At 34.9% G+C, this 19,456-nt stretch overlaps 4 protein-coding genes across 4 annotated transcripts in view; 2 read left to right on the plus strand and 2 right to left on the minus strand.

Moving 5' to 3' along the window:
* Positions 1 to 19,456, minus strand: part of LOC134793142 (F-box only protein 21-like) — a 155,441-nt gene that overhangs the window by 65,071 nt on the left and 70,914 nt on the right. The window lies entirely within an intron of this gene.
* LOC134792854 (uncharacterized) lies at positions 53 to 2,279 on the plus strand. The gene is made up of 6 exons (XM_063764279.1): positions 53 to 323; positions 635 to 869; positions 1,082 to 1,241; positions 1,525 to 1,632; positions 1,708 to 1,860; positions 2,020 to 2,279. The coding sequence occupies exons 1-6, from the start codon at positions 145 to 147 to the stop codon at positions 2,223 to 2,225; spliced, it is 1,041 nt and encodes a 346-aa protein (XP_063620349.1). The 5' UTR covers positions 53 to 144; the 3' UTR covers positions 2,226 to 2,279.
* LOC134792855 (lys-63-specific deubiquitinase BRCC36-like) lies at positions 2,269 to 4,059 on the minus strand. Its single transcript, XM_063764280.1, has 6 exons — positions 3,897 to 4,059; positions 3,613 to 3,823; positions 3,223 to 3,320; positions 3,035 to 3,145; positions 2,652 to 2,798; positions 2,269 to 2,435 (listed from the first exon to the last, which is right to left on the minus strand). Exons 1-6 carry the CDS (start codon positions 3,996 to 3,998, stop codon positions 2,310 to 2,312), a joined length of 795 nt encoding a protein of 264 aa, XP_063620350.1. The 5' UTR covers positions 3,999 to 4,059; the 3' UTR covers positions 2,269 to 2,309.
* Positions 4,511 to 15,465, plus strand: LOC134793145 (4-aminobutyrate aminotransferase, mitochondrial-like). Its single transcript, XM_063764720.1, has 9 exons — positions 4,511 to 4,673; positions 5,093 to 5,205; positions 9,984 to 10,151; positions 10,291 to 10,569; positions 11,009 to 11,169; positions 13,707 to 13,857; positions 14,097 to 14,254; positions 14,509 to 14,777; positions 15,215 to 15,465. Exons 1-9 carry the CDS (start codon positions 4,622 to 4,624, stop codon positions 15,331 to 15,333), a joined length of 1,470 nt encoding a protein of 489 aa, XP_063620790.1. The 5' UTR covers positions 4,511 to 4,621; the 3' UTR covers positions 15,334 to 15,465.

The raw sequence follows: 19,456 nt of genomic DNA on the forward strand, positions 1-19,456 counted from the left end.
CATTCGTGTAGAGGAGCCATTACATAATCTGTGAGGACTCCTGAAAAAAAAAAAAAACAATGATTTGACAGAACCACACTGAATATTTCAAGAGAAACTAGTTTTTGGCTTTCTGAAATACAAAATTGCGTAAAAATACATTCTATGTTGGCGAATATTAAAAAAGCTTTTAAATGGGGGTCCCTCGTAAAAAAAACAGAAAGTAAAAATTGGCAATCGTCACTGTTATTGGCAGCTTTTGTTGGGGTTCTTGAAGATGTTTTATTTTGGAAGAATATGTGGTTATCACTTATATTTATTTTCATTCTCAACATTATTTATTTGTAAGTATACATGTCGATAATATAAAATTTAGTTTAGGTGTATAAATGCGACAACACGAAAGTAAGAAGACTTGTGTTTTTAAATTTTAAATGGAATAAAATAAAATGCGCACTGTAGTAATTTTATAACTTTATTGTGACGTCACATTTAAAGGGTTTGCTGTTTTTATTTTAAAAACGTAACGAACTTAAATGTAAAATAACTTTGTATATTGGTATTATAAGGTTGTTAGTCGAAATAAGTTTAAGTGAAGAATATATGCATATAAAGGAAAAACTGTTATTTAATTGTTATATATTTTTTATTTCAGCATATGCCTTCATTTAGAAGTAAATTTCATGGAGTTCGTTTTCTATCTAACTACTGTAATAGTTGCCCTGGATGGTTTTGAATCTTGGTTGAAACACAAGCACAGAACAACTTGTTTAAAGAAGCTTGCGAGCCACAACGGAACTAAGCTTAGCACTGCTGCAGCGTATTTGAAGCAGTGCATGAAGATGCGCTGGTGTGAATATGTTTATTTAAGAGAAACTAATCACACTAAGGTAATCAGTCAATTTGAAACATAACTCGCAGAATATGATTCTTCATTTTTGAGTGCCTACCGCAAACACCAAAGTTTGCAAATTGCGGGCATTTTTCTTGTTTACTCCAATTAAGGCGTAATTAGACTGACAGAAAGGCGCAATTTGCAAACTTTGGTGTTCACCTACCCCTCTGATCAGCGTGTTATTTAATTTTACATTGATTGTTTCAGGCTTTCTTGATGATGAACATAATCTTGGGTATGATTTTCCTTGTAGGGAAATACTTCAGTGGATACAAGTTAATGTATATTGTGCTTATGGTGACATGTCTCTTTTACAAGATAGCTAAACCAGTTGTTGCACTTGCACATAAAATACAACAAAATGCAGGTAATTTAATATGTAAATTATACTTCTTTTTATTAGCATTCCGCAAGAAAAAAAATCATTTGTCAAGATTTAAGACCTAAAATGTCTTTAAGAACAACATACCTGATTTATTCATACATCTGTACATATCTGGTGCTATATTTTATAAAAGAAAATGTATTTACAATTTTATTTCAAGTAATATGGTGTTGATATGATATGGTTTACTACTAATTATCTATGAGCAGAGTAGATAATCATTTATAGTTTATTTTTTACTACATATAAATATTTTTTGTTGCAGAATCAGATGGTGAATTAGAAGGTCTTATTCCAGAAATCACCGAGGGAGACATCAAGATACTGTCACTAGAGCCTGAGACCAAACATGTTGATGAAAGGCAAAGCCTAGGTTGTTATCATGCCAGATTATCAATAAAATTGCTGAAGAAAACATGTTATATTTTCTCATAAAATTAAATTTCAGACTATTGGAAGCCAGAAGATGTCCCTATGGAAGACAGTGACAGTTCCGACCATAGCAGTTCTCTTGTTACCAATATGTCAGTAGAAAAAATGCAGGAATTTGAAAAAGAAGTGGATATAACAGATTCCAGTGAAGATGAGTATATACCATTAGGTAAGGACTGATACAATCCATAATGATATGATAAATTAAATTGAAAAGGCTGATCTCATATTAGCTATTTCTATGTTACAGTACAATAAATAAATATTTGCCTATTATTGACATTGACTTATAAGAACTTTCCATTTTAATGATAATGTTTACTTACAGTTCAGCAGAAGCAACTTCCTTCTACGTTAGAGGAAGTTCAACCATCAGGGACCTGGAGCGGTGCAGCTTACAATGCTTTCTTCAACCTCGCAGGAGCTGTCTCCAATATGGTGTATACATCTCAGGAAGAAAACAAGAGGAAGCGCATGTCTAGTGTAGACTCTTCAGATGGCTTTGAAATGATTGATAAGAGTGACTTAAATTAAGGACATATCAAGTTAAACAATACCAGTGACTTAAATTAAACTATTACTAATCATATAGTAGTATTTATTTATGTCTTATAGGAATTATAGATTGCATGACATGTTCTCCAATCTGGACATAAGTTCTTGATGCTGTTTTTTCAGAGCTTTTAATCTCACGGCATTAAGAGCATTCCGAGCAACCAGGGCCTCTAGCATTGGCCGAGACATCTGAAACAAGATGTAAAATATTTACCTCAGACCACCAATTTAATGCCATGGCCTTGCCATTTGCATCCATAAAGAAAACATCATAAGATCGATATTTATAATGAAGAAGTATATCCAATATAAAACTACAAGCTGAAGGAACAATCAGATGCATAGAGATGTAGGCAACTCATTGTGTTGTGCTAAACATTTTAAACATATAAACATAACAATCACCTTTTCAACAATATGTCCTATAGCTATTGTCCTCACAGCTGCATTATGTTGTTTGATAATAATATCATCTGTTTCACTATGGCCAACTTCATTCTGGTAGGCCTCATCCTCTTCTTCTTTAAGAATTGCTGGCAGTTGTGTTAATATCTGAAATGGATTACACATAAATGTTATTATGAGAAAACTTTCACATATGGGGCATTATCTATGAAAAGGGACCTTATTGTCGATGGCGCTTACGCCGCATAGCGTCGCGCGGCAATGTATCTATATTGGAGCATTGTTAATAATGGCGTAAGCGCCATTGACAATGAGGTCCCTTTTCATAGATAATGTCACATATATTGATAAAACTTGAATATTGAAGTATCATTATCATTTACCTCAAAATTGTTTGTCATGAGGGAGTCATTGTTGTTCACAACTTCCATTTCAATTTCCCTTCTGCTTTGGGTTGAGCCATCAGTGACAGATTGAAAGCAAGTAATTTGTATCTGCGATAGAAAAATAACGAGTCAACCAGACTTTCATAGTATATTTATATAAAATCGAATAAACATGGTATACTAACAGATGGAGCTTTGGTGCTTTGATCTGTAAGAAAGGCAGCAAATATTATTCCAACAAAACTGGCATCCATCCTTTGGTACATTGATTGTGTTGCAAGATCTGTAAACAAAGAAAGCTCTGACTTGATTTCATTACTTAAGCTAAATAATTTGTAATACCAGATTTTAAATCAACTTAAAACTTTTTTAATATCTAAACATTGGTTGAATTAGTGGTTTGTGTCTATTCTATAGTATATCTACAAACAAATATTTTTTTTTACATTATGTGAAATATCAGAAGTAAAAGAATATCTGTGATATTAAAATAATAATGATTCAATTAGCATTTTTTTTCATGCAACAAGACCTCTGTTTAGAAAGGATCCAGACTTTTTTAATGAATTTCTTACCAACATGAGAAGGCCACACAGTAATATGTGGATGGGAGTGGTACCAGCCTACTACCCTTAGCGGCCGGCCTACTTCCGCTGCGAGCTCTTCCGCTCTTAATGTAGCCTGCACTAACTGCTCCTCCGAGATCTCGACACGGTCAGGCTTCTTATCCAACCGCCGTAAAATAACCGATGATACTATTGAAACTAGCGAACCGTTGTCGTGAACCTGAAATATGGATTTTGATTTATTAGTTGTTTAATATTGAAACCCTAAAGATTTAGAAAATCGGGTTTGGTACCTCTCCAATTAATAGTCCCATTATTTCTTCTTTTTCTGTAGACAGTGCATGTTGAACGCAAACCAAGGTGACATCAGTAGATAGTAGCACTTTGTTTAGCATTTTACAGCTTATTATAGTAGAAAAAGAGTAAATAAATTATGTTGTGTGACAGTGTTGTTTATCGACGACTGACAGAAGAGATGACAGATTCACTTTTTTATGCTTTTTATGGTAGAGGTCAATACCATAGGCCATACTGCCTCATATTTATTAAAATTGTAAATTCAGTTTCATCCATTTTTAGGATATTTAAGCTTTACTGGTGAACCTCCAAATAGATTAACAAAATCTGAACACAAACTGTAGTCTGGCAAACATAACTTATCAGTCAGTAAGAACCAGGAAAACTATACTCATCTCTTTCTTTTGGGAGCTAGTACTAGGGTAAGACAAAGACAGTATGATTATTTTGGAAATGAGTCATAGGTAAAACTATATAAATACCAAGGTAACTTAGGTTAGCCAACCTAATGAAATTTCCAATATATATTTTTTATTACTATTGTGTAATCTGTGGTTAAATATTGACAAATTTCTTTGACATTTGAGCTTATGCCTGCATTGTCTTGTCTTGGGTATGTCTTGGGATTGAACGCTGATCGACTTGTTCCTGTAATTATAAGATATTTTTATTTCGAGTAGTTAAAAACTGTTGACACACATTAGCTATAAAAGTAATAAATATGTTCCGTTTAGTGAAGGTTACTGAGAATGCGTTATTACCTGTTATAAAATGTAAGTATACTGACTGCCGATGCCGTACGCAGTTATTACTTGATTTACTTATATTATTACCTGTAAAAATGTATTAAAATGTTTCTGAACTATAAAGACTTGTAAGGTCCTATTTGTTATTACTATAGAAATGTTATACATATGAACATCACTATGAATACTGCATGGTACTTTCAGGGTCTTCCTAGAGAGAAAAAATGGAGACTAAGGTTTCATATTTGTCATGAATTGTGTCCAATTTTTCTGTATAATTGCAAGCAGTTAATATTTTCATAAGTTTGATGTTTATTTTTAAATATTACAATAAATAGCAAATTTTATTATTATTTTGAGTACCTATAATAGTAGTATATATTATTTGGATGTCCTGCCATGGATATAATGGTATAGTCAGAGTTGATTGTTGGTCCAAATTATAGATACCAGGGGTATGTCTGTGGCAACCCATAAAGAACCAGAGAAGCCATCAATCAAGACAGCGGTTCCTGGGCCCAAGACTCAGCAGTTATTGGGTGAACTGAACAATCTACAGGTATGCCTTCTTTTATTAGTTATTACTACTAACAGCCTCCTAGCCTAGTCGGTAGTGACCCTGCCTACGAAGCAGGAGGTCCTGGGTTCCAATCCTGGTAAGGGCATTTGTTTGTGTGTTTATCACAAATATTTGTTCCTGAGTTATGGATGTTTTCTACATATATAAGTATTAGGTCATTACCTATGAAATTGGCGTTTTGATCGGAGAATTTCAACGAAACACGAATTTCCATACAATTAATTTTGCGGATATTTTTTTGATGGCTAATTCAAACCAAACAAAATTTTTCCAGTAATTTTTGACACCTTTAAGGTATGTTTTCAATATCTCCATTTCTTGAAAATTGGTACCATTAGAAAAATATAAGTAATTTTAATACTCGAACCGACAGCACATGAAAAGACCTATTTTCAAGGCTTAATTCTGAACACTTAACAATAAAAAATAACAATTAATTGTATGTAAAATCATTGTTTATTGAGTGCACTGTAGTTTTATTGTAATTGTGTATGTACTTTTGTAAAAAAAAAAAAACTAGGATCAGACTTATATCTATGAACAAAAACGCCAATTTCATAGGTAAGGACCCAATATTATAAATATACCTATGTATTATATATATATCGTCATCTAGTGACCACAACACAAGCCTTATTGAGCTTACTGTGGGACTAGGTAGATCTGTGTAAAATTGTCCTATACATAATATTTATTTATTACTAAAGTCTGTTTTTGTTAACTACTCAAGTACTGCCCATAGGAAATAGTATTTTTTTAACTATGCAGTACTGCCCATAGAAAATAGTATGAAACACTAATTTGTCTCTTGCTTAGGAAATGGTGCTGGCTTAAAAAAAAGACTGAACATAGGAGTTACCTATGTTGGTAAAAAATCATATTTTTGAAGTGGAAGGATGAATTTTTAGACTATGATTAGGTACAATAGATTGATTATGGTTGCATAAAATTTAACAAAGTAGTTTATTTATTAAGGACATTAGGGAATGTCTTTAAAATTTTAAAATATTGAGCATAACTTTGTGCCAAGCAGTCAGGTCATCTTTTAAATAAATTTCTAACTTACCTAATCAGGTACCCCAATTCATTGTTCTTTATTGTATTCAGTGGTGCATTTGCAGTCTTTGCCGCCCTAGGCCCCAGGCCCTATAGCCACCCCTTTAGCAGCACCCATCATATTGACTACATTTTAAGTTATTTCTTGTTATTATCAGCGAATTTTTTGTCACAATTTGCCGCCCTAGGCCCGGGCCTACTGAGCCTTAGGGCAAATTCGTCACTGATTGTATTTATTTATTATGTAAAATGGTACCCAATTAAGATGTTGTATGTATGATACATAGTCTATTTGTGTAAGGGTAAACACCTAAAAACTAGCTGTATGACAGACTGTCTTGACTCTCAGATAATAGAGATCTTATTCCATGATACTTAGCTATGTATAATACAAACTTTTACATGTAGATATCTATGATATCTAACTATTAGTTCTAGGTAGTACCTAACTAATTAGTTTAAGACATAATTTGCATGTAATAAATATAGGTATTAAGTAGATGTAAGTAAACATTGCACGCCCATGTCGGGTAACTGTTGGGACAATGTTCTTGTATAAATGTCATCTTCTGTACACAGTTTGTCAATAAAGTGTTTCTATTCTATTCTATTCTATGTAGTAGTATTAGTATATAAATTGCATAGCATTGTTGATAAAGTAAGGACGCAAAGCACGAAGAATTTCGTATATTGACGCGGCTGTTTCTTTCTCTATTACACGCGCATACTTATAACGTTGTCCCGCTCGCACAGTGTCATTGACCGCCGGCATTATGGGCGGGACAGCAATATAATTCTACCCGACCTACATTTTCTTTAGATTAATTAAGTAGTCTTATTTATATCTTATTACGAGAAAATCTATAGAAATAAATAAAATACGAAAGCGACTGCCATCTGACCTTCCAACCCAAATGGGTAACTAGGCATGATGATGAGGGATTAGTCCGGTTTCCTCACGATGTTTTCCTTCACCGAAAAGCGACAGTTAAATATCTAATGATATTTCGTACATAAGTTTCGAAAAACTCATTGGTATAGTAGGAGATCCCCCATATAGCCGACCTTCACCAATCTGTCTGACGGATGAAACTATGAAAATATGAAAGAAAATATGTACCAGAACATAAATAAATAAAGTTGCCTAAAGAAATATGGTCAAGGCTATTTTTAATAAATTTTTGAAAAAAAATTTTTTTCGGCAAATTTCACCGATTTGTCTGACGATCGAAATGAGCCTACCGCGAACTACGTTCGAAGTGTTGCCTCTCTGTCACACTTAAGTACGAATTTACAAGAATCAGAATCAGAATCAAGCATTTTATTCGTGATAAACTTAAAACTAAGATTACATACAAGAGTATAACTAAAAAGTACAAATATTAATAAAGTTGGTAAGCGTTAAAGTTTACCACAAAATGGGCTCGACAAGTGCGACAGAGAGGCAACACGTCGAACGTGATTCGCGGTAGGCCCTCTGACCTTACCATCGTCGATCTAAACCTTGTTCCCTCGTCAATTACATAAACAATTTTATTTTTGTCAAGATAACTCTTCCGGTAAAAACAACGTAATTTGTTGTTGTATGGATATATTACGCCTTTACATGTGTGAATAAGGGGCCGGTGCTCTATTCATTCCGCTCAATTTATTTTCAATTGAATAAATGGCTATAAATTGAAGGTGATCTTTATGTATTTTTAATGGTACAGTCTCAGAATGTTTTGCTAGTTTGGTACAATATTTTTAGTAAATAAGTACCTACCTTATCTAAGGTAAAAATAAACTCTTATCAAATATTCAGTATTGTAACTCGGCAGATGGTGTTCGGGATTATAAAATGAGACCAAAACTAACTTTGCAATATTTGCATATAAGTAGGTATTCTATTAAGGGTGGTATTCCATCTGTCCAATATCTTGGTCCAATGTCATTGCGTCTCACTCTCTCATTAAGCAAAATGTAACCAATGTAACCTAAGGTAAGTTCAATCGGGACCTCGGGACAAGTGTGCCCATGAGCCAATTGGGTCTTTAGGATGATTACAAGTATGATGTACAGCAAGCTGCAAAATTGCATCATCATAAAGTGGCCACGCGTCTTTGCAGCTGGATGTACAGCGAGCTGCAACTGCAAAGTACCATGGACACATTTGGACATTTTATGAATGGAATTTATTCGTAAAGTGGCCATGCACTTTTGCAGCAACGAGTGTACGTTAGGGACCTCTCATGACCGCAACTTCTCCGTTTAAGAAAGCGAGTCCCAAGTGCACACTTGTCCTGACTAACCTTAATCATTTATCACTACACCTTATAAAATAAAGTCCCCCGCCGTATCTGTCTGTTTGTGTGTTTGTTCGCGATAAACTCCAAAACTACTGAACGTATTTTCTTGCGGTTTTCACCTATCAATAGAGTGATTCTTGAGGAAGGTTTAGGTGTATAATTTGTTAACCCGTGCGAAGCCGGGACGGGTCGCTAGTATTTTATAAATTTTTTACCGTAACCATTTGTTTAAGTCTAAAGTCTACTTTTTTATTCGGGAGACTAAAATGACATTTCATAGTATGAACATAAAATAACATTTTATACTATGAAATGTCATTTTAGTCTACCGAATAAAAAAATAGACTTTATAGTCTTCTTTGCTGCGTCCGCTTGGCAACCTCGGTCTACGTCTATCAATGGTTAAATTTGGTTGAGATGAGATAGTTTTGAACATAACTGATAATAACTAATCGTATTCATCAGACTTCCTGCCCGTGACACTAGGCAGCAATAACACGACCTATCTCGAGTATAGTTTGAAGACAAAATGACCTTGGCGATAACATTGCCTGCTGTAATACAATGATAAACATGATATTGATTACTATCACCTTTTAAACAAGTTTTATGTAGCACTATATTCACTTACGTTATAAAACCAAATATAGTTTTACATGCTTCGAATCATTTCGAAATTGTTGTGTGAAAGCTTTAGCGATCGCTGATCGACGAAGACTGTAAAAGCGTTCAGTTTGAGTGGGTGGGTTGGGTACTATACTCTGTATCTTTAGCTTGCTTTAGGTATTAAAATAAAGGTAACCAAAATCTACCCTCAAATGGCTCCTTAACACATTCAATACCACTAAGTGCTACGGGTTACGCTCGTAGCGCATAGCCACGGTTTCGTCGTATGTAGCGCGTAGTCGCTACGAACAGTGTACCCGACAGTCGGGTTCTTGGTGTTGAATGTGTTAAGCCAGTTGAGGGTAGATGAAAACATTACATGATCAAATAATATAGGTTAAAGTCAGGTCGTTTAGTGACTGATCCAGGCGATTTTGTATTTGATTGGTTAACCAATAAATGTTATAACTACCCGAAAATGAGTTTAGGCGCGAAAGGTGGAAACGGAAGGAGAAACTACTGTCTTATATTTCAGCATTAAAGTCAAATATAGGATTGCACACAAAAACACTTATAGGTTCAAGGGTTTCTTCTGTGCTAACCTACGATAACTACCCACGTTAAAAAGTTTATTAACTATACATTTGATGCGATCAAAAAGTTGTTCAGTACGTACGGCCTACATATTTCACGTCGTAGTGTATGGTTAAGGGTTGAAAAAATACCTACACTTTGTTAAATTCAGGATACCGATGTAGTGTTGCTTTTTTGTCCACAATCAAAATGATTCCATAATATTTGTTTCAGCAAGCTCAATCTGTGCAACTGTTTGGCGACTACGACAAATGCGTCGGCAATTACTTCGTGGACGTGGACGGGAACGAGTTTCTGGATGCTTTTACCCAAATATCGTCGGTCCCAATAGGATACAACCACCCTGCGTTGCTGGGAGCATTTGAAGATAAACATGCCCTTGTAAGTATTTTCAATGTTAATTTTCTAAAAACAGGCCTGAACAAGAAACACTTTGTTAACATTAAGTATAAAATAACTTATAATTGCAGTGTGGTAGTGGCGCTTAATAGGCCAATAGTGTCTCATTTCTCTTTCACAGAAATCCCTTATCAACCGGCCAGCGCTTGGAGTATTTCCATCCGCGGACTGGCCCTCAAAGCTCAGGAGCGTGTTGCTCCCCGTGGCCCCGCGCGGCCTGGACCACGTGTCCACGATGATGTGCGGCTCGTGTTCCAACGAGAACGCCTACAAGGCCGTGTTCTTCTGGTACCGCACCAAGCAGCGCGGGGGCAAGGTGGACTTCGCGCCGGAGGACACACACTCCTGCATGGTGAACCAACCGCCGGGATCCCCGGACTTGGCTATCATGTCTTTTGAGGTAGGAATCCTTTTTTCACTTATTTTTCCATTAGGGTAATAGCTCTCTCTCTCTCTCTCAGCATATTTGCGTCCACTGCTGAACATATGCCTCTTTCATGGATTTCCATGTTGTTCTGTATGCGGCGGTTCTATGCCAGGTCGGCCCTGCCGTCTTTCTAATGTCGTCCGACCATCTGGCTCGTGGTTTTCCATCCCTCCGGCTTCCCAGTCGAGGTCTCCAGAACAGTACTCGCTGGCCCCATCGGTCGTCATCCCTGCGACAGATATGGTCGGCCCAGGCCTAGGGCAATAGCTAGAACCATTTTATTAGTATTGGAAAAATAAGTCTAATCTTTTTTTACGAGCTCTTTGAATCAAAAAATAAGTACCAAGTTGTGATGTTGTCAATTGTTAATTTTCAAGACTATTGCGAGTAAATTGTGTTCAATAACTTTCAGGGAAGTTTCCATGGTCGCACCTTCGGAGCCTTGACCACCACGAGGTCGAAGCCGATACATAAAATAGATTGCCCGGCCTTCGATTGGCCCGTGGCCCCGTTCCCGAGATACAAGTACCCACTCCATGAGAATGACGCCTACAATAATCAGGAAGATAAAAGGTAATGCTTTCGCACATACTCGTACAAACGTTTAATGCTGCATGTCACTCATAGATAAGATAGCACATTTATTATTTGGTATCCATGCAAATAGATTATGTTGATAGGTAAATTTAAATGTTACCGAGATTTACTTTGACATTATATTATAACCAAGGTTATTCCCAGGTTTATTTCAGTGTTTTTCATCCTTTTTCACTCTTTTTGGATAAAACATTTTTTCGCGAAATTAAATTAACGAGAAACATAACATCAACTAATGTCGAAAAAAATGCTAGACCGTTTTTGCTTTGCTTTATTCCTATCAAACAAACATCAACATTTATTCAGCAAATAGGCCACAAGGGCACTTTTACACGTCAACATTGAATTTACATACAAGCAAAAATAATAACAATACATCAACAATTTTATAAAATACAACTAACAATTCAAACTAACGTATTACAATTACTTAGAGATGTATATGGTCTCTTAATGTCGAATTACATAAAAAAACCTATAATATTAATATTTAAAAAAATACTGATACAAAAACACAAAAAAAATCTATAATATTTAGAGGTGTAAATGTCTCTAGGTGTCAGAACTATAAGATTATATAGTTTATCAAATTATCCTTAGAGATGTATAGGGTCTCCAAGAGTCAAAATCCTGTATAATTAACTGTACATTCATTAAGAGAAAACAAACACACGAGAGCAGAATGAGGCTTCTCACTGTAATTAATTAATAAAAATAAAGTTACTAAGTATAACATAGGTATCATAGTGCTATTGTGTGTTACACAAATTCGTGAGTATATTTCTCATTTCTTTCTTTTGTCATTCTTTTCAGGCTTCTCTTAGATGATTTTCCGTATATTTTTACTCGCCGCTTCGGAAACCGTCGTTGTCTTGTTTTGCCTACAATTGAAGCATGACGCCAACATTTCGGTGCAGTAATACTTTCAAAGCTTTACTTTATTATAATTAAGTAGCTAGTTCCTTATTAAGCTTTGTTTTTATACAGCGTCATATAATTGCTAATATTTACATACTTTAAAACCATCAGTCCTTCATCTTATTGGATTAACAACAAACGCATAACTAGTTTATCACATGTTGACGCATATCAAAACTGACCAAGTCCTTAAAGAATGGTTTTAAAATTTAGGTACGACAAATCAAATTGCTCCGTATAGGAGCGTTTCTTTTATTTTTTGCCATTTTTATATATTGTGACCTTTTTTGCCGCTTTTTTTTTGTTTTTTTTTTTTGCTTTTTTTTTATCGTAATGTCAAGATCCATATCGTCAACGAAGTCATCCGTTTTAATACTCTGAATACTTTTTTGCTCTTGTTACACGCCCTTTTTATTTGAGTTTGATATGCGTTAACTGGATATAGGTACTTATCCTGATTGAAAGCATGTGTGATGAATTTGTCCCAACCCAACGTTGGCACTTAATAATATGCTACATTATTAAAGCAGCAATGTGTAATTTAGAATTACGAGTGTGTTGCCCCAGTATAACAAAACGAAACCCGCGATTAGGTCTTAAAATTTACTGATTTACAGGTGTAAGGCGATTCTCTTCGTCGCCTGCATTTGATTGGCTTTTGTCTAGTGATGTACCGACTATTGATTTGGCCGACTAGCCGACTAATCGGCGCTCGAATGGCCGATTAGTCGGCCGACTAGTCGGCTAGTCGGCCAGATTATTAGTTTCGTATAGGTAAAAAACAATAGTTTTGCTCCTTTGGTTGCGCTATTCATCATATTAGCTTGGCTAAAAGGTGTTCTCTACAGGTTCAAAGACCTATCACAAGAATCCTCGTTCAATTTCTGTCTTTCTTTTATTTTGCGATCCTGAGCAGACCATCAATACAGCTTGTAGGAGGTATTTCCAAGGCTCTATTTCCCTTGCGTAGTCGCCAGTTAAGAACCTATCCCCTGTGGTACGCGTCTTTACGAGCAAGGTGCCCTGTCTAAGTCTCTAAATTTTGCAATATCATTAATAGTTCCCGATGGCTCCACCATTAAAAAAACCAACAACTGAATAATAATAAAATTATTTAATTATCGAATTTGCATATGAAATTACACGAGAATCAGTTGAGATCGACCTGTAGAGGAAAACACCAGCCCACCAACATACGATAACGATCAAACGGTCAATTATATGAACAAAAGTTTTCGTATGCACCCTGAATAGGTATTTTAGTAAAATAAAACATATAAAACATATGGTAAATATTCACTGTTCATTTCTTTTTTCTGTTTTTCTTTCATTAATAAAGTACCGACTAATCGGCCATTTTTGCCGACTAGTCGCCGACTAATCGCCGACTACAAATGTGGCCGGATAGTCGGCTTTCCCGACTAGTCGGCGACTAGTCGGTACATCCCTACTTTTGTCACCAAATAATTTCATAACAAACGCCTGAGCTTGTGCATGATTAGATTTGCGACGGGGTGATCTTTTGCTAGTCAAACCTGGTTATCATTTAGGAAATCAACACGTTATTCATTTGTTATGTTGTCTATGATAATTAGATGCCTGGAACAAATAGCGCGCATCATAGAAGAGCGTGAAAAATCCAGTAAGCCGGTGGCGGGCATAGTTGTGGAGCCGATACAGTCTGAGGGAGGAGACCACGAGGCGTCCCCGGCATTCTTCCAGAGCCTTCAGCAGATCTGCAAGCGTGTAAGTTAAATTTTTCAAACGACTATACTTTTTGACCACCGTAATACTGATATTTAGCAGCATAAAAAAAAAACATAGTGTAAAATAGCTTAATATTTAACTTCGTGCTTCGTGCCGCTTACTACACAAAATTACAGCTAGGGATTATGAATCTAGTTATATTTTTAGCGTAATATAACATTGGGCGGTACAAAGTTAAAATCATGTACAAAACATTTAAAATAAGTTGTGGTTGTCAGACGGGAGTAGCTCTCATCGTAGACGAGGTTCAGACGGGGTGCGGCCCGACGGGCAAGATGTGGGCGCACGAGCACTTCGACCTGCCCTCACCGCCGGACCTAGTCACGTTCAGCAAGAAAATGCTTACGGGCGGCTATTACACCTCTGCTGCGTTCAGGTATGTAACAAATCAAGATCGTGTCATTATGATTAAATAACTTATTCTGACAACTTTAAAAATTTATCGATTTATTTGCAAACGTTACTAACTGACGTGCCCGCAAAATGCCTCCTCGAGCGATGTATGCTTATGCTTATATGTTTATTTGTGTAGGTAGGTAGAGTTTCAATTAGATATAACTATTTCATTGAAATTTGGTATGCGAACATATACACGGTTAAATATTAAAGCATAATTTTGGATTATTTCAGGCCTGCACAGGCGTACAGGATCTTCAACACCTGGATGGGAGACCCAGGCAAGCTGATCCTTCTGGAGCAAGTACTTCGCGTCATTCAGCAAGAGAATCTATTAAGCAATGTCCAGAAAACTGGAAAAGTATTGAAAGATGGTTTACATGAACTAGAGAAAGAATTCGCCAACACGATAAACAGTGTGCGCGGCCGGGGCACGTTCTTGGCGTTCAACGCGCCTAATGCTAGCTTGAGGGACAAGATCAATAATGACTTGAAGAAAAATGGTAAGTTTTGGCGTTATTGTTTTAAAACATTTAGTGCCGAAAACCCGTTTCGATTTCGTTTCCAGGCCGGACGACCCGATAGTCGGGATCGTGGTACTACTGCTTTATATGACGAAATTGTTGTAGCATGGCGCGGACCTCTTGTTTGACTGGGTGGCAATGAATGTGATAAACACGTTCCCTGTTTTCCATACAGTTTGAAAGATTTGCTGTTCAAGTCAGATTCAATGTGTTTTATACAAAAAAATATCCGCTTTGATGCATGGACTTCAGGGTAACTATGTTTTACTACCCATTTGAAAACGAATTAAATATGTTAAGGATTTGTGACGTTTCCATGCAAAAGGCACCACATTGTCAGTTGTAGATAAGGGCTAGTATCTTTTTTTTTCTTATTTTATCTGGAGCTATAAATCCTGTTATTTTTGTTGGTGCAGGCGTGCTAGGCGGTACCTGTGGGGAGACGGCCATCCGCCTGCGGCCCGCGCTCACGTTCCAGGACAAACACGCCCACATTTACCTCGACACCCTCAGGAAAACACTCAAGGAACTCTAAACATACCTCGTTTCGAGCTAGCCCCATATAATACGGTTTACATTTTCTGCTGACGTATTTTGTGATATTAATTTTATACAACTACACAGTTATTATTTATATAAGTATTAATAAACGTATTTATTTTACGACCTTTCATATTTGTATCGCTATTTTATGATACGTAGCAAATTTGTAATTTTTATTGGCTACAAATATAATGACCACCAAAAAATACTTTGGTACCCTAAATAAAAAAATCATGCTTACCAAAAAAAATTACTGAACACCAAAAAAATAAGGCCTAAAAATACAAAAGTACCACCACTTTAATTACGACTGCACTTCAAATTGTATTCAAATACCAAATATATTGAATGATCACCAAAAATCATTAATGATCACCAAATCTTGAATTAATGCGATATTTTCACCTAAATAAACCACTATGATTACCAAAAAATTTATACATATTACCAAATAAAGTAAACTGATGCCAAAATTACTAGCCCCTCCCGCTCAACCCCCCGTAGCCCGCACCGCATACCTACCTAACCTAATCTACTTTTCTAGTAGCATTTCGTTATGCTACTAGAAAAGTAAGTTAAACTGCTATCAGTTAAGTGGATTAGGTTAGGTTAGCACTGCGACCCTTACAGAAACGAAATGGTACTAGAAAAGTAGGTTAGGTTAAGTTTCAACTGCTACCCATACAGATACGAAACGCTACTAGAAAAGTGGGTTAGGTTAGGTTTGAACTGCGACCCTTACAGAAAAGAAATGCTACTAGAAAAGTGGGTTAGGTTAGGTTTGAACTGCGACCCATACAGAAACGAAATGCTACTAGAAAAGTAGGTTAGGTTAAGTTTCAACTGCTACCCATACAGATACGAAACGCTACTAGAAAAGTGGGTTAGGTTAGGTTTGAACTGCGACCCTTACAGAAAAGAAATGCTACTAGAAAAGTGGGTTAGGATAGGTTTGAACTGCGACCCTTACAGAAACAAAATGCTACTAGAAAAGTGGGTTAGGATAGGTTTGAACTGCGACCCTTACAGAAACAAAATGCTACTAGAAAAAGGTGATGAAGTGGATTAATTAATTTAATAGGATAACGATATATTAAATGATTGCACATTTTTAATTAAAATGTGGTTACAATTTTGTGATCATTTACTATTTTTGCGTTTACAATGATTATTTTGGAGCCATTTGCTTTAATAGGATAGCAAGATTTAAAAATTTGGTTATCATTTTACATTAAAATGGAGTTCTAATTTTGGTGGTCATTTACTATTTTTGGGTTTACAATGATTATTTTGGTGTCATTTTCTTTAATAGGATAGCAAGATGTAAAAATTTGGTTATCATTTCACATTAAAATGGGGATTGAAATTTGGTAATCATTGACTATTTTTGGGTTAATAATGATTATTTTGGTGTCATTTCCTTTAAAAGGATAGTAAAATGTAATAAAATTGGTAATCGTTTCACATTAAAATGGTGTTATAATTTTGGTGATCATTCATGATTTTAGGGTGGTAAAATAGATTTTTTTGGTATTAAATTTTACTAAATCTGGTGATCAGTTAAATAGCAGCCATTTTTATTATTATAATATGCATTTTTTCTTGAAATAGTTTCTAGGGGCACGGCAGTGCACCCGCCAAGTCGAGTAAGTTTATTCCAAACGTAAATTATTACATGTTGTAAATTCTACATAAATATAGTTGAGGTAAGGATATGGTCAGTATTTTAAATGTCAGGAGATTAGTGTGAATAGATCTTATACAACCAGTATTATTTTTAAGTGATTGTTTTAAATAAACTATTTAATTTTATTTTACGCCATAATTTTAAAAAAGGTTACAATACTAATTATACGGTAGGTTCGTTTATGTAACTGTTTTGTGAATTCAGTATACTTATTAAGAAGTGTATTACGATTACAAAAATTTCAAATGCAATAAAACTATGTACTCAAAAAAGTCTTCCAAAATAAAAATAGTTGATATAGAGTTTTTTTTTTCAATAAAGTATTCGTCATAGACATTTTGATCTATAAGTAATAGTGTAGTAAACGAAGCAAGTTGTTGTATGGAGACCCATGCATTAATTCCTCAGTCGATGAAATTTTGCTTGGTTATTGTATAGTATGAGCCGAAACTAACATTATAAATATCCAAAAAAAACCGGCCAAGTGCGAGTCTGACTCGCGTTTCTAGGGTTCCGTACATAATTCCGACTCACGCTTGACTGCACATTTCTAATAGGTTTTCCTGTCATCTATAGGTTAAGAACTATTTTGTGTATTTTTTTCAAAATTTTAGACCCAGTAGTTTCGGAGATACAGGGGGAATGGTCATTTTTTGGCTATTTGTATTTTCTTAAATAACTTCGAACCTATGTATTTTTAAATTATACAAAAAATATGTCCATCTTTGGGTTACTAATTTACATATGTGTACCAAATTTCAACTTAATTGGTCCAGTAGTTTCCGAGAAAATAGGCTGTGACAAACAGACAGACAGACCCACGAGTGATCCTATAAGGGTTCTTTTTTTTCGTTTTGAGGTACGGAACCCTAAAAACACTCCTAAGTTAGGTATTTATACGTAAACATACAAAGCTGTTTATTTATTTAACCGAGTAATTCCTCCGTCCGAATTTTTTTTACCAAATAAGTTATTGGTATTTCTGCTGGGATTTTTTTTATTGTTATGTCATATATTGTTGCAATACGTTACATGAATATTTCCGGTGGAGACGAAAGTTTGAACGGAGCATTTTTCCGTAAAAAGATATTAACGATTTAAGACTTTAGGTATTTACTTAAATACTATTACTATTATTCTTTGGATATTTATACAATACTTTTTATTTATTGATACTTTATCATACTGTAAAGTTTTTTCTGGCTGAGGAATTACTGCGGGGTCCACTACCTTTATTTACTACATTATAAAGCCTGACAACAGTTTATTTGACCCTCGCCATTTTGCGGATTTTCAATGGTACTAATTTCTTTTACTGGCAACAAATACTCTTTGACAACGAACGTTGGATGTCATCGAATGTCACCGATGTAAACAAACGGAAAATATCTACGAATATATTCAAATATAAACGGTTTTATTACAAAAATGCCAAAAAAAAATCCCAAAGATGCGAAAAAAATTGTAGTGAATGCAACCAAATACTTACAGCTTAAAAAAGACGAAGGATTACATAGACAAAACATGACAATTATAAACAATGTTTTAAAGTTGGTTGTTGACATGACCGGTATTGACAGTTTATAGTGCGGTTTTATTGAACTGGTTAATTGTTTGGTTTAAACTTTAATATTTCATTTAAGGTTTATTAGTGTAGTAAATGAAGCAAGTTGTTGTATGGAGACCCATGCATTAATTTCTCAGTCGATGAAATTTAGCTTGGTTATTGTATAGTATGAGCCGAACCTAACATTATAAATATCCAAAAAAAAAAACACTCCATAGTTAGGTAAAAACACAAATATGATTATATATTGAACCGAGTAATTCCTCAGTCCAAAATTATTTTACAAAATAAGTTATTTGTATCAGTATGTGATACTAGAAAAAAATCTAAAAGTTTTGTCAAACATGAGAATATTTTTTTATGATACTTCCTTTTTTTGACGCTCATTTTCATCGGAAAATTGCTCTGTCATTTTTTTCTTCTTATATGATCTTAGAATATAATTTGGCGCAGTGGGTAAAAAAATCCAAAAAAAATGCGTATCGAAATGTATGTATTATAGAACTATTAAAAACTGAGAGTGAAAAATTTTTAGATTTTCATTTTGTAGGTATAAAACAGCAATAAAATGGCATTCCAGTGAAAAAATTAGACTGAGCAATTTTCTGGTCCAAGACACGCCAAAAAATTTTATTTTATTAATACTGGTATTTCTGCTGGGATATTTTTTTGATATTTCATATATTGTTGCAATACGTTACATGAATATGTCTGGTGAAGAAAGTTTGAACGGAGCATTTTTCCGTAAAAAGATATTAACGATTTAAGACTTTAGGTATTTACTTTATTTCTATTATTATTATTCTTTGGAAATTTATACAATACTTTTTATTAATTGATACTTTATCATACTGTAAATTT

This window comes from Cydia splendana, chromosome 8, assembly GCF_910591565.1.
Source record: "Cydia splendana chromosome 8, ilCydSple1.2, whole genome shotgun sequence".
Taxonomy (NCBI): Eukaryota; Metazoa; Arthropoda; class Insecta; order Lepidoptera; family Tortricidae; genus Cydia; species Cydia splendana.